The 24,238-nt window shown below is 44.9% G+C and overlaps 1 protein-coding gene and 1 long non-coding RNA gene across 6 annotated transcripts in view; both read right to left on the bottom strand.

The window, feature by feature from the left end:
- Window positions 1–24,238, bottom strand: part of SLC35F2 (solute carrier family 35 member F2) — a 50,264-nt gene that overhangs the window by 11,189 nt on the left and 14,837 nt on the right. For 3 of the 5 annotated variants that reach the window (XM_082682763.1, XM_082682760.1, XM_082682762.1), the window contains exons 2-3: window positions 6,014–6,193; window positions 2,151–2,274 (exon numbers count right to left, since the gene is read on the bottom strand). In XM_082682763.1, the coding sequence (XP_082538889.1) occupies window positions 2,151–2,274; window positions 6,014–6,193 (304 nt within the window). Of the gene's footprint in view, window positions 1–2,150; window positions 2,279–6,013; window positions 6,194–24,238 lie in introns of all 5 variants that reach the window. The other 2 variants (XM_082682764.1, XM_082682761.1) reach the window with 1 other exon arrangement.
- LOC309841372 lies at window positions 15,886–16,595 on the bottom strand. The gene is made up of 2 exons (XR_014299093.1): window positions 16,528–16,595; window positions 15,886–16,314 (listed from the first exon to the last, which is right to left on the bottom strand). It is a non-coding gene; the product is annotated as an uncharacterized lncRNA (long non-coding RNA).

A 24,238-nucleotide genomic window follows, 5' to 3' on the forward strand; every position in this document is an offset into this window, starting at 1 on the left:
GGACGGGGGCGTCAAACGGCACGTGTTCTAGGAAGAACAGAGCAGCCCAACGGAGGAGAAGCTGGCCGTGGGAGGGGAAGGAACAGAGGGGAACACAAGGAATAGTGGTAAAGCAGGAGGACACAGGGGCGGAAACCTAGCCCACAGGGTGCCCACAGGCACGTTGTAAGCCTCCCGTAAACCACTCCGTCCGTGGTCGCCGCTCCAGCATCTGCGAAGGAATCCCTAAGGAGGAGGTTCAGAGACCCCCAGAGACCAACTCCATCCTTCTACCCAAACTGCAGATTTACTCAAGTAGAGAATCAGCTGGAAGAGTCCCAGGGACAGTCTGAACCACCTCAGCAGGGAGCTGTGCCTGCCAGATGGCCTTTTTGTCATGGACTCCTTGAGAGGACCAGAGCACGTAACTTGTGACGACCAAATGCTTGTTTTTCTAAGAGGCTAGAATGGAAGAAACTGTTTTCAATAATCTAAGGCATGAACCTCAGTCAGAAACCCAACTGTTAGGGTTTTTGCTTATTTGCGTTTAGACCTTGTACCAAGTGAAAACTGGTCATTATCAGTCATCCAGAGTTCCAGGAAATTATAATCAAGTAACTGTGTACGAGGAGGGTAGATGTGACTAGGAAATGCCATCTTCTATTTAAGTTTACGCTTACTACCCAGAGCTAAAAGCACACGTAACCCTATTTGTGAGGAACTTGATCCTTTAGGTAACTCTTGTTTTTAATAGTTTTTTTTTAAAGATTTTATTTATTTATTTGTCAGAGAGAGAGAGAGATCACAAGCAGAGACCCCGCTGAGCAGAGAGCCCGATGTGGGGCTCGATCCCAGGACCCTGGGATTATGACCCGAGACGAAGGCAGATGCTTATGCTTAACTCCCTGAGCCACCCAAGCATCCCCACCTCCTGGTTTTAATTTTTATGAATGCTGGCTTTTCCTACATGCTTCCTGTGATATCTGTCTTAACTCTAATTTCCCAAAACCAAAAGGTCTGCTGAAGACAATCTTAGCATGATTAGCACGATGTTACGGAAGAGAAAATATTTAATATGATGCATTCAGATAAGGGTAGCATTTAATGTATATTCACATTGGGAAAGTACTGAATTTTCATCAGTCCTCACGTCTTCCAAGCAAAATAAGTCTAATTACACTTTAATTTTTCCAGAGATGAGATAAGGACGCCTCTGTTTCATATAGTGAGAAAACTGATACATCAGAAAATTACAAATTTAGGGGCACCTGGGTGGATCAGCTGGTGAAGGCCTTCAGCTCAGGTCATGATCTCAGGGTCCTGGGATCGAGCCTCACATTAGCACATTAGGCTCTCTGCTCAGCAGGGAGCCTGCTTCTCCCCCTCACCCTCACCCCGGATCCTGTTCTCTTTGTCTCTCACTCTCCATCTCAGATAAATAAATAAAAACCTTAAAAAAAAAACTTACAAATTTATTAATTGTGAAGACTAAACCTGGCATTGGAGTCTCTCACTTTCACTTCCCTTCAGGAAACTTGAGTTGTTCGCAGCAGTGACTCACTGTCATTATACAGCCCACAGTTCGCTACCATCAAGACAATTGAATCAGTCTTCCTCAACACCTAGCTAAAAAGTACTGCTCTGCAGGAACATTTTTCCTTTAATGCAGCAAGAATAAAACCTAAAAAAGGAAGTACCTCTGGCTACTCAAGGTGCGTAATCTCTACCCCCAGATATCTACAAGGTTGCTTCCAACAACTCCAATGGCTCATTTTGTCTCGAATATCTACTTCCCTAGCAAACATTCAACTTTTCTGCAGCACAAAAGTACATTCCCTTTATACGTCATCTTCAAGCAAACTTAAAAAAGAATTCTTGTCAACAGCACAGCATCAATTGCCAACTAAATATTTATGTTTATTTTGGTAGCAACTGTTTAATTCCGTAATAGCTTTGGCAGTTTGGGAACTGATTGACTTGTATACATTTTCTCTAATTCAGGGAAATTTTACTCATTAGCACCTATGCTCCGTGAAGAAACAGACAGTGTCCACTGTGTTTAGGTTTTTCTACAAGGAAACGGCTTTTCCATAAAATTGGGTTAGCACATATGGGTTCGGATTCTTCTCTCGAAGCTGAAAAACCCACACGGGTCGGAGGAGGGCCCTCACCTGGACACTGGTGAGAGTGGTGTACTGGTACGCTCTGACGATCAGGTAATTAGCTTCCACATCTGCTAGCCCGAGCAGGACGTACTTCCACCATTTTCTCTTCAAGATGGATACAAGGTTATCGCTACCTGGTTGAAAGAAATCCGGGTTGGTACATATCCTTGAAAATGATGTTATGCATGTTGATTTAAAGATTAAAGAGTCAAAGTAAAGGTTTACTATGTCTTTTGAATATGGTCACTCTTTTACAATAAAAAAATTTTAAAAAGATTTTATTTATTTATTTCACAGAGAGAGACACAGCGAGAGAGGGAACACAAGCAGGGGGAGTGGGAGAGGGAGAAGAAGGCTTCCCACCAAGCGGGGAGCCCGATGCAGGGCTCGATCCCAGGACACTGAGATCATGACCCGAGCCAAAGGCAAATGCTCAACGACTGAGCCACCCAGGTGCCCTGAATGTGGCCACTTCTAATTTCCATTGTTCGTAACCAAAATGCCTAAGACAGTTTAGCAAGTTGTTAGATTTCTTCTATTACAAGACCCAAGCTAAGATGTCCGCATAGACTAAGGGTTTAAAGAAACCACCAGAGAGGGGCCCCTGGGTGGCTCAGTGGGCTAAAGCCTCTCCCTTCGGCTCAGGTCATGATTTCAGGGTCCTAGAATAGAACCCTGCATCGGGCTCTCTCCTCAGCGGGGAGCCTGCTTCCCCCCCCCTCTCTGCCTGCCTCTCTGCCTACTTGTGATCTCTGTCTGTCAAATAAATAAAATCTTTAAAAAAAGGAAAAAGAAAGCACCAAAGAGAAGTAAGTAGGAGAAAAGGGGTTAAATTTCATTTCCTACTGTAACAGAAATATAATAACCAGGTATGGGTTTAAATGCTGTCATTCCTGACAAGCTACTGGTTATCCTTAAAAAATCAAATGTTTTCTTATGAATTCAATGGCTATTTAACATCTGCATGTGGTCATTCTTCTGGAAGAGATATGCTTTCCAGAGAAAATTAAGTCAGTGGTAAGTTCATAAAAAAGATTTGGTGGCATCACTGAACAAACACCTTTTACCCCCAAATTCTTCTTATTCAAGTTAATGGCAATTCACTTCTTTGGAGACATTGGCAGACAGGAGATATATAATTAGCACACATATGAGAAGACTTTATGTAAAAATAACCTACAAGTAGGAATCATAACCAAATGATTGTTATTAAAACCCAATTAGCAGGAACATCCTGAAAACACAAAGTCAGTCTTCTCAAGATGACATGGCAGATGCCCACCCACCATCCCACAGGGGACCTCACTGATGTATTTACGAGTCACACTGACTCCCTAAAGGCCAACACTACAAAGGAGCAAAGTCTAGCCCTATTGACCATGTACCCAGGCATCTAATTCCAACTCCTAAGCTCTTACCAAATTTGGCACTTTTCCCTCTCCCCCAACTAGTTTCCACTTTCTTTCAAAAATAAGTCACTTAGGGAGCCTGGATGGCTCAGCTGGTTGGGCGTCTGCCTTCGGCTTGGGTCATGATCCTGGAGTCCCGGGATCGAGTCCCGCATTGGGCTCCCTGCTCAGCAGGGAGTCTGCTTCTCCCACTGACCTCTCTCCTTTCATGCTCTTTCTCTCAAATAAATAAATAAAATCTTTAAAAAAAAAAAAAAGTCACTTATTCCGACACTGGAATACCATTGTGCATGTTAAGGTTCATATGATGTTAAGGATTCACAAGCATTGGTGATTTCTTTTTTTTCTTTTTTTTTTTTTTTATTTGACAGACAGAGATCACAAGTAGTCAGAGAGGCGGGCAGAGAGAGAGGGGGAAGCAGGCTCCCCGCTGAGCAGAGAGCCCGACTCGGGGCTTGATCCCAGGACCCTGAGATCATGACCTGAGCTGAAGGCAGAGGCTTAACCCACTGAGCCACCCAGGAGCCCAAGCACTGATGATTTCATCATTCACCTTTAAACGATGAAGATGGAAGTATTGCCCCCTCCCGATCAGGTGATGGGCTACCCGTCGTCTTCACGTTTCTGAGTTCCATCCCATTTCATGTATTTTGAAAGCCATGCCCCCCTCTCATGGGAAGGAGGTCTGTCATGCCTAGCAGCCCTCAGTGTGGCACGGCGGTAAGAGGACGGGCCCAGAGGCAGGCTAGCTGGGTCGGAATCCGGCTCCAGTTCCTACCTACAGGACTCGTGGCCCGTTACCTAAGTGCTACGTGCCTCAGTTTCCTCATCTGCAAAGTGGGGGTAACAGTAATCCCCACATGCTTCACTGAGAGTGAGGTGACACATCACCAAAGTGAGTTAATCAATTAAAATGATGCCTGGCACAGAAGTGTCCACCAGAATCTCACTTTGCCCATTTTCTGTGTCATTAGTTACAAATCATATTTCTACAATGATTCTAAAACAACTTCACTTGGGCATCTGGGTGGCTCCATCAGGCAAGCCTCGGACGCTTGGTTTCGGCTCACGTTCTGATCTCAGGGTTGTGAGATCGAGCACCGCATCAGGCTCCTCATTCAGCAGGGGATCTGCTTGAGATTCTCTCCCTCTGCCCCATCCCCTGCTTAGACGCACACACTCTCCATCTCTCTCTATAATAAACAATGAAATCTTTTTAAAAAGAATGATAAATTATTTATTTTTTTAAGATTTTATTGATTTAGGGCGCCTGGGTGGCTCAGTGGGTTAAGCCGCTGCCTTCGGCTCAGGTCACGATCTCAGGGTCCTGGGATCAAGTCCCGCATCGGGCTCTCTGCTCAGCAGGGAGCCTGCTTCCTCCTCTCTCTCTGCCTACTTGTGATCTCTCTCTGTCAAATAAATAAAAATCTTTAAAAAAAAAAGATTTTATTGATTTATTTGACAGAGAGAGAGAGACAGTGGGAGAGGGAATACAAGCAGGGGGAGCAGCAGAGGGAAAGGGAGAAGCAGACTCCCCACCGAGCCAGGGAGCTCGATGCCAGGACTCTGGGATCATGACCTGAGCCGAAGTCAGATGCTTAACAAATGAGTCACTCAGGGGCCCCAAGAATGATAAATCCTTAAAAAACAACAACAACAACAACAAAAAAAAAAACCAGCCAGCGATAAAGATGTTAATTCCTTGCCAGTTTTTGGCTTTGTCTCCCTCAGGACACAGACTTCATGTACATGCACCCAGTGTTCCACTTAACTGGAAATATATATTTTGGAGAGTGAGGCTCTTTTTAAGGGCTGTTTACTATTGTCTCTTAAATACCAACCACGGGAGAAAAAAACAAAACCTAACTCGTAACGGCATTTACAATTTTTTTTTAAGTTTTACTTTTTAAATTTTTTTTAAAGTAATTTCTATACCCAATATGGGGCTCAAGAGTCCCACACTACATCAGCCAGGCACACCAGCACGTTTTTATATTTTGACAACTTCTACTGGGACAGTTTGGCGCTACCTGTTTTTTGTTTTTTGGGTTTTTGTTTTAAGATTTTATTTGTTTATTTGACAGAGAGAGAGAGATCACAAGTAGGCAGAGAGGTAGGCAGGGAGAGAGAGGGGGAAGCAGACTCCCTGCTGAGCAGAAAGCCCGACTCGGGGCTTGATCCCAGGACCCTGAGATCATGACCTGAGCTGAAGGCAGAGGCTTAACCCACTGAGCCACCCAGGTGCCCTGGCACTACCTGTTTTAATCAACATTTTCACTGAATTATACCTAAATCTCCATAAATTTTCAGAGCATTCAGGGGTGTCATACTTATCTAATAACGTCTATGAAGAACAGTTTCCTGTTCTTGGTTTTTACCTCATTTTATTTTTTTTAATATCTAGAAGCCAAAACATTTTTACAGAGATAATTTGTTGAAAAGATCACCCTCACATTTAACCTACCTGACTGAAACGCCAGCGTCACTGTATAAAAGAGAAACAGCAGGCAGTAGTTGATAAAGCTCTGAAGCATGGGGGTGTTCACTTTGTATTTTTCTGCCAGGAACTGGCTGGTGATGGCTGTCCCGCATATGCACAAGGACAACATCTGACCCAGGGCAATTGTCTTCAAGATATTCCTAGAAAACAAAGGAGAAAATCAGAACAACTCCCAACTAAGTTATTCCACACACACACACACACACACACACACACACACAGAGGCTCAACACGAAGAAATATTCTAATTATCCCAGGTGGTTCTTCAGTTCACTTCATTGCTCACTTCACATGCACTAAAACGAAAGTTTCGTATTTCGAGAGACTCTATCTTTGCTCTTTTACATTTCTGATTTTCCCCCTCATTCCCACCAAAAAACATATCCCCCACCTTCACTGACCACACAGAGATCGTTTGGATTACTAAGTGATGTCATCTACCATTTAAAGTATGTGGGTGATTTTTCCTTTTTTTTTTTTTTTTTTTTTTAAACATTGACACTAGTTTTAAATTCTTCCCATGCATGAAGTGTTCACCACTTTCTCAACCTTTCATTCTCCCGGGGACTTGATTTCTTCAACAAGAAGCAATGGCTTTCAAGGTTGCCTGCAGGTTTGAGTCACGGAGAGTTTTCGAAGGTTTTATTGTTTATTTATTTTTAGAGACAGAGAGTGAGCATCGCACACATGCAGGCATGAGTGGGGGGAGGGGCAGAGAGAGACCCACAAGCAAACTCCCCACTGAGTGCAGAGCCTGATGCAGGGCTTGATCCCACGACCCTGAGATCCTGACTCGAGTGGAGATCAAGAGTCTGACAGTAACCGACTAGGCCACCCAGCACCCCTGAACCATGGAGACTGTAAACGCCAATGTTCAGCTGCGCCTGGATGGACCGGCCGCAGTGGGTCTCAGGCATCAGGATCCCAGGCATCAGGGTCCCAGGAGTAGATGATGCTCCAAGCTTCCCAGGTTATTCCAGTGTGCAGCCAAGACTCTGAATCATGCTAGAGGCTGACACTTTGAATTCACAGAAGAATAAGACCCAGACTCTGCCTTTTGGCATTTAAAAGAAGCGTCTTAACAACCAACGAAACCACATCACCATCAGTGGAAAGTAGAGGCCGGCGTGAAAGGTGCCACAGGGGCAGAACGTAGAGAACCCAGCAGCCTGTGAAACCTCCAGGGGAGGTATTGAAAATGATCTCTGGGTTTCTTTCTGTCTTTCTTTCTTTCTTTCTTTCTCTCTTTCTTTTTTAGATTTTATTTATTTATTTGAGAGGGCAGGGAGAGCGAGAATGAGCGAGCACAGGGTAGGGAGGGGCACAGGGAGAGAGAATCTCAAGCAGATTCTGAGCTGAGCGCAGAGCCCGCCACGGGGCTCGATCCCACGACCCTGAGACAATGACCTGAGCCGAAACCAAGAGTGGGACGTTCAACCATCTGAGCTGCCTAGGGTTAGGGTTTCTAGAGTGAATGACTGGGCAAATCCCAGGAAAAACAGGAAGAGGTTTGTGACAGGAGGACTCTAAGAAGCTCCCCAAGGAGTCTCTGCTTCCTGGCAGCTTTGCCCTGTGTGATCTCCTCTTGAGTGTGGGCAGGACCTGTCCCTTGCTTCTAACCACTGGAATACAGTACAAGTAATGGGATGTCATTTCCATGAACACGTTCCTAAGGTTATCACTTCCATCTTGCAAGTCAACTCTACTCTCTCCCCTGCTGGATCCCATGAAACAAGCGTATACAGAAAGACCCACGTGGAAAGGAACTGAAGGTGCATTCTGGCCAAACCCCAGCAAGGAACTGGGAACATCAGCCCACCGATCAGCAAGGAAAGAAAACTTGCTAACTTGAAAACTTGCTAACGTCCACGTGAGCTTAGAAGCAGATCTGTCCCCGCTGGAGGCCGCAGCAGACACCATGACTGCAGCCTAGCAAGAGGCCTCTAAGCCAAGGTCAGAGCTAGACCTCGCCCTGATGCCTGATCCCCAACACCTCTGTCTTACAAAGGTCACGAAGTCTGTGACAACGTGTTACCCAGTAACAGATAACAAAGTTGAAACTCTGGACTGCAGAAAGTTAGACCACATCTGCTTTCTCTCCACTACAGACCCAGGGCCTGGCACTTTGCTGTCCCTCAGTTAAGTATGTGTTGAATGAATGTAAATGGATAAAGAAATTATCATATGGTATCTCCAAATATAAGACACTTCTCTAGTTTTCCAGTGAAACCCAAGAGTCAGAGAAAAAGTAGAAATTATGGGAGTGCCGTGATACAGAAGCTAAGAGTGGAAACACTTTTTTTTAAAGGAAGAGATCATCAATATGATAGTATCAAAAACTACAGAGAGAAGGGGAAGCCTTCTGGCTAAAGAGATAGAGTTGGACTGGCAAGCTGGAAGCTTCTCATCGCTTTCAAAGAAAGCTTGTGGCTAGTGGGAATGCCCGAAGTCAGATTCCGGTGGGTGGGTGCGTAGATTATGAGCCACTGAATGCATCAAGCAGAAATAACTGTTTTTGTTTTTGTTTTAATGATGAAAAGGAGAACAGAAATAAGGAAAGAGTTTGAAGAATACACAGCAGTGCTGAAGACAGGTTTATTATTATTTATTATTATTATCATCTCATTAAACATGGAAGTGTAAACATATCTGGGAGATGAGCAGAAGACAGTGTGAAGGAAAACTTGAAGACTGACCAAGAAGAAACTGAAAGGAGAGAGTGAAGACAGCTCCTGGAAGGATCAGGACACAGGACTGAGAACCACCACTTTTGTTCAAAATGTTCCTATAAATCCTGCTAGAGTTGCTCAGAAGCAAAGTAGAAAATACCAAAACTGCAGCAGAAGACAAAGAATATCTGTTCTAAGAGTTTACAACGTATTTTTCCCTCTGGAATGTTTACTTCAGTAATTTGCAACTAACTCAAACAATCCTAGCCCAGGGGCCCAAAAACAAAGGGGACGCTTGCTGGGTGAGTCAACCCTAAGTGAACGGTACTGGAAGAGTCTTTGCCATGTGTCAGGACAAGAAGAGAAAATCTGAGGGGCGCCCGGGTGGCTCGGTCAGTTAAGTGTCCGACTTGATTTCGACTCAGGGCATGATCTCAGGGTAGTGGGATCGAGCCCCACATCCGGCTCCACACTGAGCATGGAGCCTGCTTAAGACTCTTTCCCACGGGGCGCCTGGGTGGCTCAGTGGGTAAAGCCGCCGCCTTCGGCTCAGGTCATGATCTCAGGGTCCTGGGATCGAGTCCCGCATCGGGCGCTCTGCTCAGCAGGGAGCCTGCTTCCTCCTCTCTCTCTCTCTGCCTGCCTCTCCATCTACTTGTGATTTCTGTCAAATAAATAAAATCTTTAAAAAAAAAAAAAAAGACTCTTTCCCTCTTCTTCGGCTCCTCTGGCCATTCACACATGCGCTTGCTCACTCTCTCTCTCTCAAATAAAAATAAAAATAACAGAAACAAAAAACCCTTAAGAGACACACTCTGTGCCTCAGAAGTTCAGAGTCTCCTGGGGATAAACAGGCATGTAAACCAGGAATTAGGACAAGACAAGTGCTATAATGCACTGGCTTACAAAACTTCCAAGAGTTCACCAGACAAGAACAGCAAGGAAAGGCATGCTAAGCAGATAGAACAGCACACACTAAGGCACAGAGTCCTAAAACAGTAGGGCACATTCAGGGATTTCAAGTGGGTTGATGGAGCTGCAAAAAAGGTGAAAAGAGGAGAACGGCAGCAGACGAGGGTGGGAGGAGTCCACAGAAGCCAGATCAAAAAGCCTTGGATCCAATGCTCTGAGGCTGGCATCTTATCTTGCTGGGGGTGAGATCACTGAGATCTTCTGAATAGGAGGGAGTGAAGTGACTAGCACATCAGTGACTGAGCACTCCTGGGTCCCTAAATATGTCATAGCACAGAGCACCAAAACCTTACCCTTAATGCCTCACATGAAAACCAGTTAAAGAGGAAAGTTGACAGAGAGCGGAGTCTAGAAGACTACCCGGTTTTCTAGATCAGACAGCTGCACAGATCACAACACGGTTAGCCAAGACCCCAATGGCAGCAGGAAAAAGGCACATCTGGAAAAGAGAATAACTCCATTTGGACATGCTGGAGTTTGTGTAATTATGAGACGGTCAAGGAAAAACTATCCAGTAGGGAAGCTGGGAAGAAGGACTGGGTTGCAGAAATAAATTTGAGAATTAAAAGCATAGAGATGGCAACTGAAGTGGGAATATAAATAATGCTAACACATATACATTAAAGAAAAAGAGAGATTTAGGGACGCCTGGGTGGCTGAGCTGGTTGAACAGCTGCCTTTGGCTCGGGTCATGATCCCGGTGTCCTGGAATCGAGTCCCACATCGGGCTCCTTGCTCGGCAGGGAGCCTGCTTCTCCCTCTGCCTCTGCCTGCCACTCTGTCTGCCTGTGCTCGCTCGCGCTCCCTCTCTCTCTGATAAATAAATAAAAATCTTAAAAAAAAAAAAAAGAAAGAAAGAAAGAAAAAGAGAGATTTAAAAAAAAGAAGAAAGAAAGAAAGAAACATTCTGGGAATCAGCAACACTTAGGAGCCAGAGGAAGAAAAGAAATTAGAGATAAGGATGGAGAGGCATGTCCAGAGAAGAGGGAGAGAACAAGGGAGGAAGACCATTCTGGAAGCAGGAGAAGACGGCACTTTAAAGAGAAAGTGCTCTACCATTCGGGCTGTAGCAAATTTCTCCTAACTGCACCACTCTCCACAGATCCAATCTCTACTCCCTAGCAGGAGTCAATGTTCCGAATGTTAACGGAAAGTTAAGGGGATCACCCCCACCCTTCCTGAAATCTCTCAGCAAGGATCTCTTCATCCCTAAATGAAAGCCAAACCTTAAAATGGCCTGCAGGGCTCCCCATCCACCTGACCCCAAATTCCCTTTGCCGGTCTCATTGGGGACTACTCTCTCGCAGCTTTAAATGTTGCTTTTTTAAACTTCTATAAGATACTCGACATATAACAAAGTATAATGTATAGCCAACACACATGGATGTATCTACCAGGGAGCCTGGGAACAAAATATTGGCAACATGGACACATCCCCCTCCTGATCTCCCCAGCCTCAGGTCTCGGAGGTAACCAGCTGCTCCAGAACTGGGCATCTATCTATGCCATGCATTCCCCTGTATTTTAATACTTATGCAAATATCCCTAAGCAATAAACAGCATTGCTCTGCTTGCTTTAAAATTTTATATAAACAGCATAACAGGTAGGTACAGTTTTGTTGCAACTTGCTATTTTGATCAACAGTGTACAAGAGTCATCTTGGCCATAGGCTAGTTCTGGTTCATTCTTTCCTAGTACGTGATCCTATCACTTTCTCCATTCTCTTCTTGATACTTAGGTTGTTTTCTAAGGGGTGGGTGTGTGTGTGTGAGCTCTTGTAAACAATGCCTCCACAAACATTCTTGCGACTTATCTAGAAGTTTTTCCGGTTTTTAGCAAAAAACCAAACTGCGGCAGGCGTGTTGCTGATATGCTAATACAAAATCTGCTCAGGATGGCAGGACCTAAGCTCTCGGGATGGCCTGGCAGGGACTACTCAGGGTATCCTGCAAATAGAATGACTTCCTACTTGTTGCACCAAGTTTAAAAGAATCACTTGCTCTGGACAAACATCTCAGAGTGCAATGGCTGCTCTTAACCTCACAGAAGCATCTTCCATTTTATTTGTTTTGCTCAATGCCTCTTGAAAGTGTTCTCTTACCACACGCTGTTTACTCTGTTACTCTCAAAAGAAAGGAAGTGCAGGAATCCCTACCCTTCAAGGGGAAGAATGGTATCAGTCCCTGGCCAGATGCAAAGACGTTTTTTAGGCTCTGGAAGGACACTGTCAGGTGAGCAAGGAGTTCAGGACTTGCTCCCACAAGGGTAGGAGTCTTTCCAGGGAGGCTGTGCCCATCACCCGCTGATGAGGCAAGCTGGATGCCAGCGTTCTGACCTCTTCCTCTTGAGCTCACTTCTTTCTAAAGGAGACACTGATTCTAGATTTTAGGCTAAACAAAAGAAATTCACTACTTGATCTGCCTAGAGCACCAGGAGACGACTGAAGTCAAAGAGCCAAAGCTAAAAAATGGGAAACAACTTCATTCTGCGTCACTGTCCCCGGCTCCGGACTCCCTCAGGAATCACGCGAGGAAGGACACCTGCACGAAGCAACGGTTCCAGCTCTCCTGTACTTCGTCGTTCGGCTGATATCGCTGCACAGGACACGTTCTCCACGTAACCCTCACCGTGACGGGAGAAAAGTACAACCACCCTCCTGCTATGGGGGAGGAAACCGAGACTCGGAGGGGCTGCGTGACTCAGCCACAGCCGCACAGCCATGAGAAGGCAGAGGAAGTCAGTGCTCTCAGCCATTAAAAGACTGATCAGGGGGACGCCTGGGTGGCTCAGTTGGTTAGGCAGCTGCCTTCGGCTCAGGTCATGATCCCAGCGTCCTGGGATCAAGTCCCACATCGGGCTCCTTGCTCCGCAGGGAGCCTGCTTCTCCCTCTGACTCTTCCTTCCACTCTGTCTGCCTGTGCTCGCTCTCACTCACTCTCTCTCTGACAAATAAATAAAATTAAAAAAAAAAAAAAACCTAAAGTTACAACTCATTAAAATAAATAAATAAATAAATAAATAAATAAATAAAAGACTGATCAGGGATTCGAATCTGCTTATAGAAAAGGACCTAGGGAAAGGTCTCCTCTCCTTCCTGGAAGAAAGTCTCGGAAGTACAGAACTTTGGTGCTAAACCCGCCCCCCCTTTTTTTAGTTGAAAAGACTGTGACCCAGGAAGAAGGAAGAGTTTTACCCAAGATGATAGAGAAGCCGAGGGGATGCCCAAGTTGTCCGGTCACAAATACCGCTGTTCCCCCCGCAACACGTGGTCTTGGGATAACAGTGAGATCCTCCCTCAGTGTTGGTTTCTTAATTTCTGTATCTCCTCCTCCTCACTCCCCGCCCCACACCCCTCTCTTCACCCTGCTTCCCTTCTCCGTCATGACTTAATAACAGAGCTAATACCAGAAAACTGGTTCTTCAAAGGATCCCCACCTCGCTGCCCGGAAAGGATCTAGGCTGTTCTCTCTGCTACCAGAATGAGCACTGTTTCCCTGTCCATCAGCGGGGACCTGGGTGTCCGAACTACAGGGCCCCAGGGAGCTAACCAAGTGGCCCATAACCTAACCAAATTCAGACCATTTTTCCCATCCCATAATGGACTCAAGAGCAACGATACATTTGAAATAAGCGAGGATAGAAGTCTGGAAGCACTAAGCCCTGTTCGCAAATTGACAACGTTCCTCTGGTGAGCTCTCATTTGCCATCTAAAATAGCACAATGAAGCAAGCTGTCCTCCAACTATAAAGTATCGCCATCCTCTACAACAACAACCAAAAAAAAGTCGCAAATTGAGTAGGGAGATTTAAAGTTACAGGAATGCACTTCTCTTGGCTCCAAATCATAATGACCTCATCTATAATGGAGAGGCAAGAGGGCAAGAGACAGGGAGAGAGGGGGAGAGAGAGACTGGGAGGCGGGGGAGACTGGGGGAGGGGGTTATTGGGAGGGAGAGAAAGACTGGGAGGGAGAGAGAGCACTAGGGAGAGAGGGAGAAGCTGAGAACCTGAAGGAGGTGGGCATTGAACACAAGAAAGAAGAGAAAAAGTATCCAGACTTGTCAAGAGAGATACCAAAGGCCTCAGAACAATTTTTGTTACTGTGGCTTCACAGGAAAGCATTTGTGTTTCACCACAAGGTCCTGGTTCACAGAGTTCTGACCTGAGCACAGGGACTCTCCAAACCGTAACAAAACCCGTTCCTTCCTAAGGGACGCCGCCAGAAACAACGTGCATCTAACCACGGGGTGTATCCCTTTTCAAACGGAACCTCCACTGCAGTGAACCATGTCCAAAGCTGGACATGGTTCCAGCTCTAAGACACATTATCCAAGGTGGCTTCCTGCTGGGGAGCCAGGCCCCCGGAAATCAGAGCGGACAGGAGTGGTCAGTCACTCGGGGTCGGCTGGGCAGGCAGGTGTAAGATAAATGAAGGAGAGCACTTCTGACCGCATGACTCCTCGAGTATAGTACATGGATTTAAGAATTTAGGGAGCCCGAATGGTTCAGTCCGTTAAGCATCTGCCTTCGGCTCAGGTCATGATCCCAGGGTCCTGGGATCGAGCCCCACATCGGGCTCCCAGCTCGGCAGGGAGCCTGCTTCTCCTGCTGCCCCTCCCCCTGCTCATGCTCGCACGCGCGCGCTCTCTCTCTCTCTCTAGCTCTCTCTCAAGTAAATAATAAATAAAAATCTTAAAAAAGAGAATTTAAGGAGGGAAAGAAGAAAAGGGTTTTAAAGCATTTTATCTCCCCCCTTCCTTCTTCCAGAGAACTTAAAAGCACATATCTTCATATTCCTTCCATTCCAAAATACTCGTGCACACACTTGTTAATGGAACTCTATCTTCTATCTTGTCTTATTCGTGTGTTCAGTCGTGTATTTACTGAAGTCTATTGGGTGCCTAACACATGCCAAGAGAAAGGGATTTAGAATTTAAAGGTCCCATATCCCATGTATTTACTGGTCCCATATTCCATTCTACCCAGACCAGATGGGGGGGGGGGGGGGCTCAGGCTTTGTGCCTGGAAAAAACACCACACCCCTCTATTATATATAATACCTACCACACTGCTTGGGGTCTCCCCCTCTCCAGATCTCTACTCCAAGAGGACAGGGACATTCGTCTCTTCCATGATGAACACAGTGCCTAGTACACGTAAGTGCTTAACGGGCCCCTGGTCATTTTTAAACATAATAAGGAGCTTTCCGTCTGGTGGAGGAGAAGGACCTCACCACACAGAACCACAACAAGATGGAAAGCGTCAGTGTCGAGCTGGGTCTGTGGTCAAGGGGAAGAAAGGACCCAGACTGCCCATCGAAGGTTCCCAGGATGGGTCAGAAAAGTCAACAATTTCCAGGAAGATTCAGGAATGAAGAAAAAGCTATATGGGTCCTTGCCTACTTCAAACACTAGTTTTACATAAAATATACATGAGACACAAAGATCAGATTGATTCATTTCTTTAGCTCTTCTTAACAGGCAATAAAGTCGACCATCAGTGCTCTGCTTAAGTGTACATTTTTTTTAAAAATCATTGGAGGGTTTGAAAAAAAAAAAAAGAACAAACAAACTTGACCTCAGCCCAAACCAGTTGAGTCAGATTCTTAGGAAAATGGGGAAGTCAGGTCCCATGATCAGTCTATTTAATTAGCCCCCTGGGTGAGTCTAATTATTATACAATGAAGATGGCAAACCATTGAGTTTTTCTCTTCCTTTTATTTGAAGGAAAAAAAAAAAAGAGTTCCAAATGAGTGATTAAAATGCACTCCTGGAATGCAAATCACACATTTTTCTTCATTTTATGTCTCAATAAATCTGTGCTGCTGGGTTGCACACTGTCAGCTAAAGGCAGGATTTCATACTAGGGCTAAGAGGCTTGTACGGAGCCCAGCTTCCTTGGGGAGATTTTAAAATCCATCACACCTGTCACCTGTAAATACCTGGTAGAGAACAGTAACTTCCAGCCCCTCTATAAAAATCCTATTACAAGAAATACTCATTTAGACCAAGTCCTCAGCCTTAGCATAAAGATCATCCCGTGTCTATTACTAGAGCATTTAAAATGATACTGGTAGCAAGCTAGAAAATAGTCTTTCTTTACATAGTGAGAAGCAGCCTCGATGACAGGTTATCTTCTTTCCGTATCTACATTTCTAGGATTCAAAAATTCAGCCATTACTGTATCATGACCTGCTTCTTTTTTTTTTTTAAAGGCTTAAAACGTATTTTAATAAGTTGATGCTGTATTACTGCTCCATTTCTCAGAAAAACTCCAAAGATATGAGGGACAAATCAAACATGGTACACCAATAAAAAAAAAAAAAAATGCACAGCATAACTACCAAAGATAGGCAAGGCTAAGAGCTACTGTCCACCTTCAGCACACAGCAACCCTGTTCCCAAGATTGTACTAGGCCTATCAAGAAAAGCTGTGAACAGCAACATCATAGACACAAAAGGGCCATTCCTGGGTTGTCCAAACCCCCCAAAAAATGATGGAGGCAACTTAACACAAGATTTTTTAAAGATACACTAAAATGAAAATCTCTAAGAGAAAATGTCTTCCTTAGGACAATGAAGGGGTAATATATGGGATATAACAGAACCATGCATCATGACCTTCTTTTTTTTTTTTTTTTAAGATTTTATTTATTTATTTGACAGAGAGAGATCACAAGTAGGCAGAGAGGCAGGCAGAGAGAGAGGAGGAAGCAGGCTCCCTGCTGAGCAGAGAACCAGATGCGGGACTCGATCCCAGGACCCTGAGATCATGACCTGAGCCGAAGGCAGCGGCTTAACCCACTGAGCCACCCAGGCGCCCTGCATCATGACCTTCTTATAAACACAAGGAGCTAGCGCTTTGGAAGAACCCCAGTCTCACGTAAAAAGGCATATTCAAGTCCACAGAAGCCAAATTTCAAAAACTAGAAAGTGTACTAGGATATATCATTACCTTAAAACGAAGGCAAGTAAGGGAAGGAAACGTGTTTTCTTTTCCCCCCACTAGATTATGTCTTACGCAGAGTTGATGCTCAGTAGATGTTTATTAGATTAGTGACTACACGCAATTAGTTCTTGAGATGTGGTAATGTCAGATGAGATCCTGTAACATTAAAACGCAAGGGAGACAAATACTGCAGTTAGGAGACACGGAGAGAGGAACTCAAGCAACGTGATAGTGGCAGTAACAAGAGCACAACAAACAGAGAACACTTGGGTCTAGATTTAAATTTGAAAAAAGAAAGAGAAGAGAAACAGGTGCTGACAAGTGGAAAACGTGTTTTCCACTTCATGTTTTGTTCCATAAAAGGCTGGTGGAGACTGTACCCCAGATGTGATCTTTAAGGAAGAAGAATTCCTTGTGAACACTGTGCAGAGAACCCTAGACTTTGAATCAGAATGTTTAATCCCACCCCTTATTAATGTTAAGAAGTTCAACTAGTGTTTCAAAAACTTTCTTTTTTTTACTTTTTTTAAAAGATTTATTTATTTGAGAGAGAGCAGGCACACAAATGGAGGGCAGGGTGGGAGGGATAGTGAGAGACAGAGAATCCAAGCTGACCCCCCTACCCCGCCGCCGCTGGGTGCAGAGCCCAAGGCGGGACTCGATCTCACAAACCACGTGATCAGGACCTGAGCCAAAACCAAGAGTCAGATGTTCAGTCGACTATGCCATCCAGGAGACCCCTGTTTCTTTATTTTAATGGGTGTAAAACCACTTGTTTGTGTTTAAGGGCTAATTAATGTAACCTGTAGAAAAAAACTACCCACCGCCTTAGGCACTCAGTAAATTTTCTTTCCCTTGTTTCTCTGGCTCACCCAGCCTTTTGGAGCCCTTCTGCCCAGAACTGTCCAACAGAAGTTTCTGCGATGATGAAAATGCTCTGTATATGCACCAACCAATAGAGTCACCTCCAGCCATATGGAGCAAACACGCACTTGCAACAGGGCTAAAGTAAATGAGGAACCGAATTTTGAATGTTACATAATTTCAATTTAAATTAAAATAGCCATAAATGGCTAGAGTAGCCACAAACCAACACTGTGCAGTGGCGTTACTGCAGTGATGGAAATGTTTGAGAAGGAGCTACTGAGCATCTGAAATGGAGCTAGGAGTGTGAATGAGGACCTGAAGTTTCTACTGTAGTTCAGTGTAATTCATTCTCATTTAAGTCGCCACATGTGGCTAGGAGCTACCACACAGAACACCACAACTCCAGACCGGTGCTTCTCAAATCTTAATGTGATGTGAACACCTGAAGATCTTGCTACATTGCACATTCTGGGAGTGCCTGGGTGGCTCAGTGGGTTAAGCCTCTGCCTTCAGCTCCGGTCATGATCCCAGGGGCTTCACATCGATCTCGCGTCCAGCTCTCTGCTCAGCAAGGAGTCTGCTTCTCCCTCTCCCTCGGCCCCCCGCTCCACACTCATGTTCCTACTCTCCCTCTCTCAAGTAAATAAAATCTTTTTTTTTTTTTTTTAATTGCACATTGTGATTCAACACATTTGGAGAGAAGCCTGAGATCTGTACTTCACACCAGCTCTCGGTGATGCCTGGGTTTCCGGTCCACAGACCACCCTTTGAGGAGCAGAGCTCTAGAGAAGGGCTTCCAGGTCTGAGTTCTCTCAATTCTAGAAATCCACGGAACAAATGATGGCAGTCTGGACACAATCTGTGAACTTCAAAAGGCTTAGTGGTACTTCTGACTGTTGCTGGTACAAAGCAAAATGACACAATCCATACTGGGGGACACAGCATGGGGAATTGTACTTTTAGCGGTCTCTCACCAAGACCCTCTGGCAAAAATACAAAAGGCCTACATACAAGCTATTCCTTACACGACTACCTAGAACAGTAAAGGACTAAAGATAAAAACCTAAATGCCTACCAATAGGGAACCACCCGAATAAACAGAAAAGAGTACCGTGGGCTATAAAAGCCAGGCAAACATTTCTACCCACTGCTATGAAGTGATGGCCAGGATCTACTTTATTTTATTTTTTATTTTTTTAGATTTTATTTATTTGTCAGAGAGAGAGCGAGAGAGAGCGAGCACAGGCAGACAGAGTGGAAGGCAGAGTCAGAGGGAGAAGCAAGCTCCCTGTGGAGCAAGGAGCCCGATGTGGGACTCGATCCCAGGACGCTGGGATCATGACCTGAGCCCAAGGCAGCTGCTTAACCAACTGAGCCACCCAGGCGCCCCAGTATCTACTTTAAAAAGCAAATGCGGAGCAAAATGAGTATGGAATGCTAACGCTAACCCGTGTTTGTTATTTTTAAGTGTAAAGAGAAAACCAAAACTGTTTTCAAAGTCAAAGTTAAACCCTCACTGTTCTGAACCCTACTGAAAACTAGAATTAACTTACACCGTATTTCATATATTTTAAAGATACATAATTCCTATCTCTGTCCACTGAAAAGCCAGCTTGAAACAATGACCGACCAACAATCCTGAACATTCTTCGTGCCTAGGTACGGCATCTAAATGCGATTTCCCACTACAACTAGGGCTCCTTGGAGAACCGCTGATCTCAGACTTGGGGTAAGAAACATACAAAATAAGCCTAGACTATCTCGTCACATTGGATGGCAGTAAAGTGAGCAAAACATTAGTGGTGTCATGACAAAAAGACATTCTGAACATCAAAAGAACAACCGCAATGGACTCAAAATACCTCAAATACGTTTAAATCCATAAATTAATAAGCAATGCTTAAAATTAAAATAATAATAATAATAAAACTCATGGAGTGCCTGGGTGGCTCAGTTGGTTAAGCATCCGACTCTTGGTTTTGGCTCAGGTCCTGATCTCAGGGTCACGAGATCCACCCCTGCGTCAGGCTCTCGATCAGTAGGGATCTGCTGGAGATTCTCTCTTTCCTTCTTCCTCTGTCCTCCCCCTGCCTGTGCTCTCTCCCTGCCTCTCTCTGTCTCTCTCTATATATAAAATAATAAACAAAAAATCTTTAAAAAAAAATAAAAATAGGGGCACCTGGATGGCTCAGTGGGTTAGGCCTCTGCCTTCGGCTCGGGTCATAATCTCAGGGTCCTGAGATCGAGTCCTGCATCGGGCTCTCTGCTCAGCAGGGAACCTGTTTCCTCCTCTCTCTCTGCCTGCCTCTCTGCCTACTTGTGATCTCTGTCTGTCAAATAAATAAGTAAAATCTTTAAAAATAAAATAAAATAAAAAATGATAATAATAAAAAAAAACCTCAATGGTAACCTTGGAAGGATGCTAGGAACCAATAACCCATTACTTTGAAAATTCACAGATAAAGAGGAAGAAATAAACATTTACTCTGCCCTTCCTATACAAATGATACCTCAGGGCAATGAGATTATGACAGAAATACATTCCCTAAAAGGTTCGTATCCAAAATATATACAGAACTTGAATAATTCAATATCCAAAAAACCCCAAATAATCCAATTTAAAAATGGGCAGAAGACATGAACAGTCATTTCTCCAAAGAAGACATGCAGGTGGCCAACAGACACATGAAAAGATCCATATCAAAACTATAATGAGGGGCTCCTGGGTGGCTCAGTCAGTTAAGCGTCCAACTCTCGGTTTTGGCTTAGGTCGTGATCTCGGGGTCTTGAGATGGAGCCCCAAGTCCGGTTCTGTGCTCAGCGGAGAGTCTGCTTCTCCCTCTCCCTCTGCCCTTCCTTGCCCCAGAACCTGTGCACGCACACACGCATGTGCTCTCTCTCTCTCAAATACATAAAATCTTTTAAAAATAAAATGAAAATTTAAAGTAAGTTACATTGCATCTTGACATGGACAGAGTAACAGTGGCCTGCTCTGCTGAACAATATCAACTCCAGAAAAAGGAAACTTGGCAAGTTATCTGTTTCTCCAGTCCCATCAAGGAGCAAGGGTCCCCTGATCTCGTTGGAAGCCAGGTATCGAGAGTAGAGGTCTGGGTCTCATAAAGGTGGGCAGTGGGGTGGATAGACATGTGACTTCTTTTGTCTTTGTTCTACATTCACTAAGCAACTTCATAGCTCATATTTCCCAAGTATGTTTTTCTGTTGGGATGGTCTTCCTATGAGCAACTGTCAAATTTGACAGCAACAATTCTCATTATAAATTAATAAATTTATTTTCAGGTGTAAATGTGAGCTTGAATAGCAAGAATGATCTTAATCATCTTAAAAATCAGAGCCCGGTGACCTCCTCAAGTGAACTGACCGTGATGTCCCAGACACAGAAGACTGGAATATTCCAGCAACGTACAAGAATCCAGAGTTTCAGAGGTCAGCTTTCTTATACACAATGCTAGAAGCACGTTCATGGAGATTTGCCAAAACCACAGTCCCGTACTTAACTAAGTCACTGAAGCAAGCTCTTCTAAAAAGGGTGCCATAAGTAACACCCATCAAGTTTTCTCGTATTTATGATTATTATGTAGAACAATGGAGCAGGACACTTCTGAAATTAGGACAACATCTCTCCTCTACTATCTTCACCATATGTCCTACTGTACTTCTTAGATCCGAGGTGGGGGAGTGGGGCTAACCAAGTCTTCAGTATTCTGTAACAATACAGCAGAAGCCGAGAGAAGGGCAAGCTTAGTGCCCGTCTAAATCCAGCAAGGAACCCACCCAACTGCACCCACTCACTTTAACTGTACCTCAGGTATGTTCACCCTGTCTGAACTTCAACCTCTGGACCTTCTCGACGGCTCATTCCTGGAATTGTTTCTTTCTCTTTTTTTCTTCCCCCAGTGATTTTATTTATTAGAGAGAGAGAGAAAGAGAGTGAGTGGGAGGGAGAGGGAGAGAATCTCAAGTAGACGCCCCACTGGGCATGGAGCCCTACACGGGGCTCCATCCCATGACCCTGAGGTTCAGGACCTGAACCAAAACCAAGAGTGAGCCACCCTGATGCCCCTGAACTGTTTCTTCCTATTCTGACTCTCTGGGAACAAGAGAAGGCCTACAGCCAAAGGACACTAGTCAACACTTAATTGTGTTGTCCTAATTTCAGACTACAGTGACTGACGGGTCAAACTGCCTGATTGAACCTTAAAATTAACAGAGAATTTAGGTTGAATTATAGGACATTTTTGGTTATTTTCTTCTTTATCCATTCTAGGCATACCAAATTTTCTAACAAGGAGAAATCTATTTTTCCAAATCTATGCTTTTTTCTTGAAAGAACCGGGAAAGGACCAGAAAGCAAGCATGAAGAGTAGCACTGGAAGCATTCCTGACTCCTTGCTCTGAATCCTTGTGCTCACCTGGATTCAGAGCTCACCTGCTCTCCTACGACCTGGGACTCTTTGTCCGGACAACTCGAGGTTCCAGACGCTGACTTAGAGCTCCTCGGATTTGCGGGTGGGGCACGCATCATTACCAGGTACTATTTATTTATCACATTCATGCTAATGAACCCCATCAGAATATCTGACTTTGTTTTCCACAGGGCCTTGCCATTTACAAAAATGTTCCTGCACCTTCTCGTTTTTAAGTTTTGACCCAGCAGAGTGACAGATGAACAAAATGAAGCTTGGAGAGGCAAAACGGGTCACCCAACTGGCGTTGTTCAAAAGTGGCAGAATCGGGGACAAAATGCAAACCCCCAGCACTAAGCAAAGTGCATCTGCTAGCCTACTACATTCCCTCCTACATGGCTCTGTTAAATAACTTCAGGAGGTCTGGCTGGTGACGTCGGTTAAGTGTCCCCTCTTGGTTTCGGCTCAGGTCATGATCTCAGGGTCCTAGAATCGAGCCCTGTGTTGGGCTCCAGGCTCGCTAGGAATCTGTTTGGGATTCTCTCTCCCCCCCTCCCCCGACCCATCCCAACACTCTCATTGGCTCGCTTGTGCTCTTTCTCTCAAATAAACAAATAAATCTTTAAAAAAAATTAAATAACTTCAGAACAGAGGACTCATCCCCTTTTCTTCCCTCTTTAACCCATTTTTTTTAAAGATTTTTATTTATTTATTTGACAGAGAAGAACACAGAGAAAGAGGAAACACAAGCAGGGGGAGTGGGAGAGGGAGAAGCAGGTTCCCCACTGAGCAGGGAGCCTGATGTGTAGCTTGATCCCAGGACCCTGGGATCATGACCTGAGCTGAAGGCAGATGCTTAACAACTGCGCCACCCAGGCACTCCTCTCTAACCCATATTTGATGAAAATGGATGAAGCTGCAAAAATGCAGGTCAGATCATTCAACGGCTCTTCTTTAAATGCCTGGCCTTTTAGCCGATCATTGAATAGGACTTCAATAATGTATTTTCCCGTACAAAATACAGTCCGTGATAATTGTAGACTCGGCTATCACAGAACAGGTTCCTATAGAATGAGAACTATTTTACATTTTACTTGGAATTTTGTGGGCAAATATAGCCTAACACACTCCAGTCGATTTAATCAATACCATCTGCACTAATGAAGGACACAACCTTCCCTAATACGTGTCCACTTTAATCATCACAATGTCATCCCACAGCCAAGAAGAGAAAGCTAGTAGTATCAAATCTTCTGGAAAATTAGAGTTTGGCAGAAAATCAAGTGAACGCTAGTTGAAGGGGTCAGCACTCCCCGCCTTGGTTGGCTTCTGAGCCTTTGCGCGTGCACACACACACACACACACAGGCAGGCAGAAAGAAGTATGCAGGGACAGGAAATGGCCACCGAAGGATGTGAGGGAAACCACACCACAGCCTGCAACACGGCAGCCTGGTCTGACGGAGCTGACCTGTCTCAGGGATGCTCAAATCGAGTTTATATCTGTGCCTTTTCGGAAGAGTTGGGTAGCTCTTGCTGTCCCCCTCCCAGACTCCTACCTAGAGAGCAGAATGTGTACAAATTCTCATCTGCTTGGGAGAAATCGTCCCACAACAGCAAGTTCAACAGCCCACAGTGACCTTTTTATTACCATCTTCTTAACAGTATCCTGTTCAATCCAGCAAGTATTTTTTACTACCAAGTAGGTCCCAGACACAGCCAGGCTCCGAGGACAGGGAAGTGACCAGCCCCGCCTTCACCCAGCTCTTAACACAGCAGCGAAGAAAAACAAGGAACAGTTGGACTTATTCCATGTAGCGTCCTTGAGGTCCATCCGTTTTGTCAAAAACAGCACGAGGGGACCTAACCTAATGTGAGACTCCGTGGGAGGCTTTCCTCACAAGGTGATACTTCATCTGACTTGACCAACGAAGACAAGTTGTTCGGGTCAAGACACAAGGACAGGAACTGCTGTCCCAGCAGCAGGAACAGCGCGTACCGTCCATCACCCTCCGTGCCCGCAGCCCGTCCATGCAGCTCCCGCGCAGAGGAACGGCCACCCAATCTCTTTCAAGCATGTCCTGCAGCTTAAAACCGAGTCTAGCACAGCTCGGTTGATTACTTCAAACGCTGACCAAAGGCGGTGGGTTAGAGGAGTCGAGAAAACGTTTCCTTGACATTTTATAAATTATTGTTTAGTTTTTCACCAGCATCTAGGGGTCTTGGGGCTCTATTTTCTTCTCGGAACCACGTTTAGATTCTATTACCAAATGGAGGAGGCAGAATAAGGTTCCTCAAAAATT

This window comes from Mustela nivalis (genome assembly GCF_964662115.1).
Source record: "Mustela nivalis genome assembly, chromosome: 9".
NCBI lineage: Eukaryota > Metazoa > Chordata > Mammalia > Carnivora > Mustelidae > Mustela > Mustela nivalis.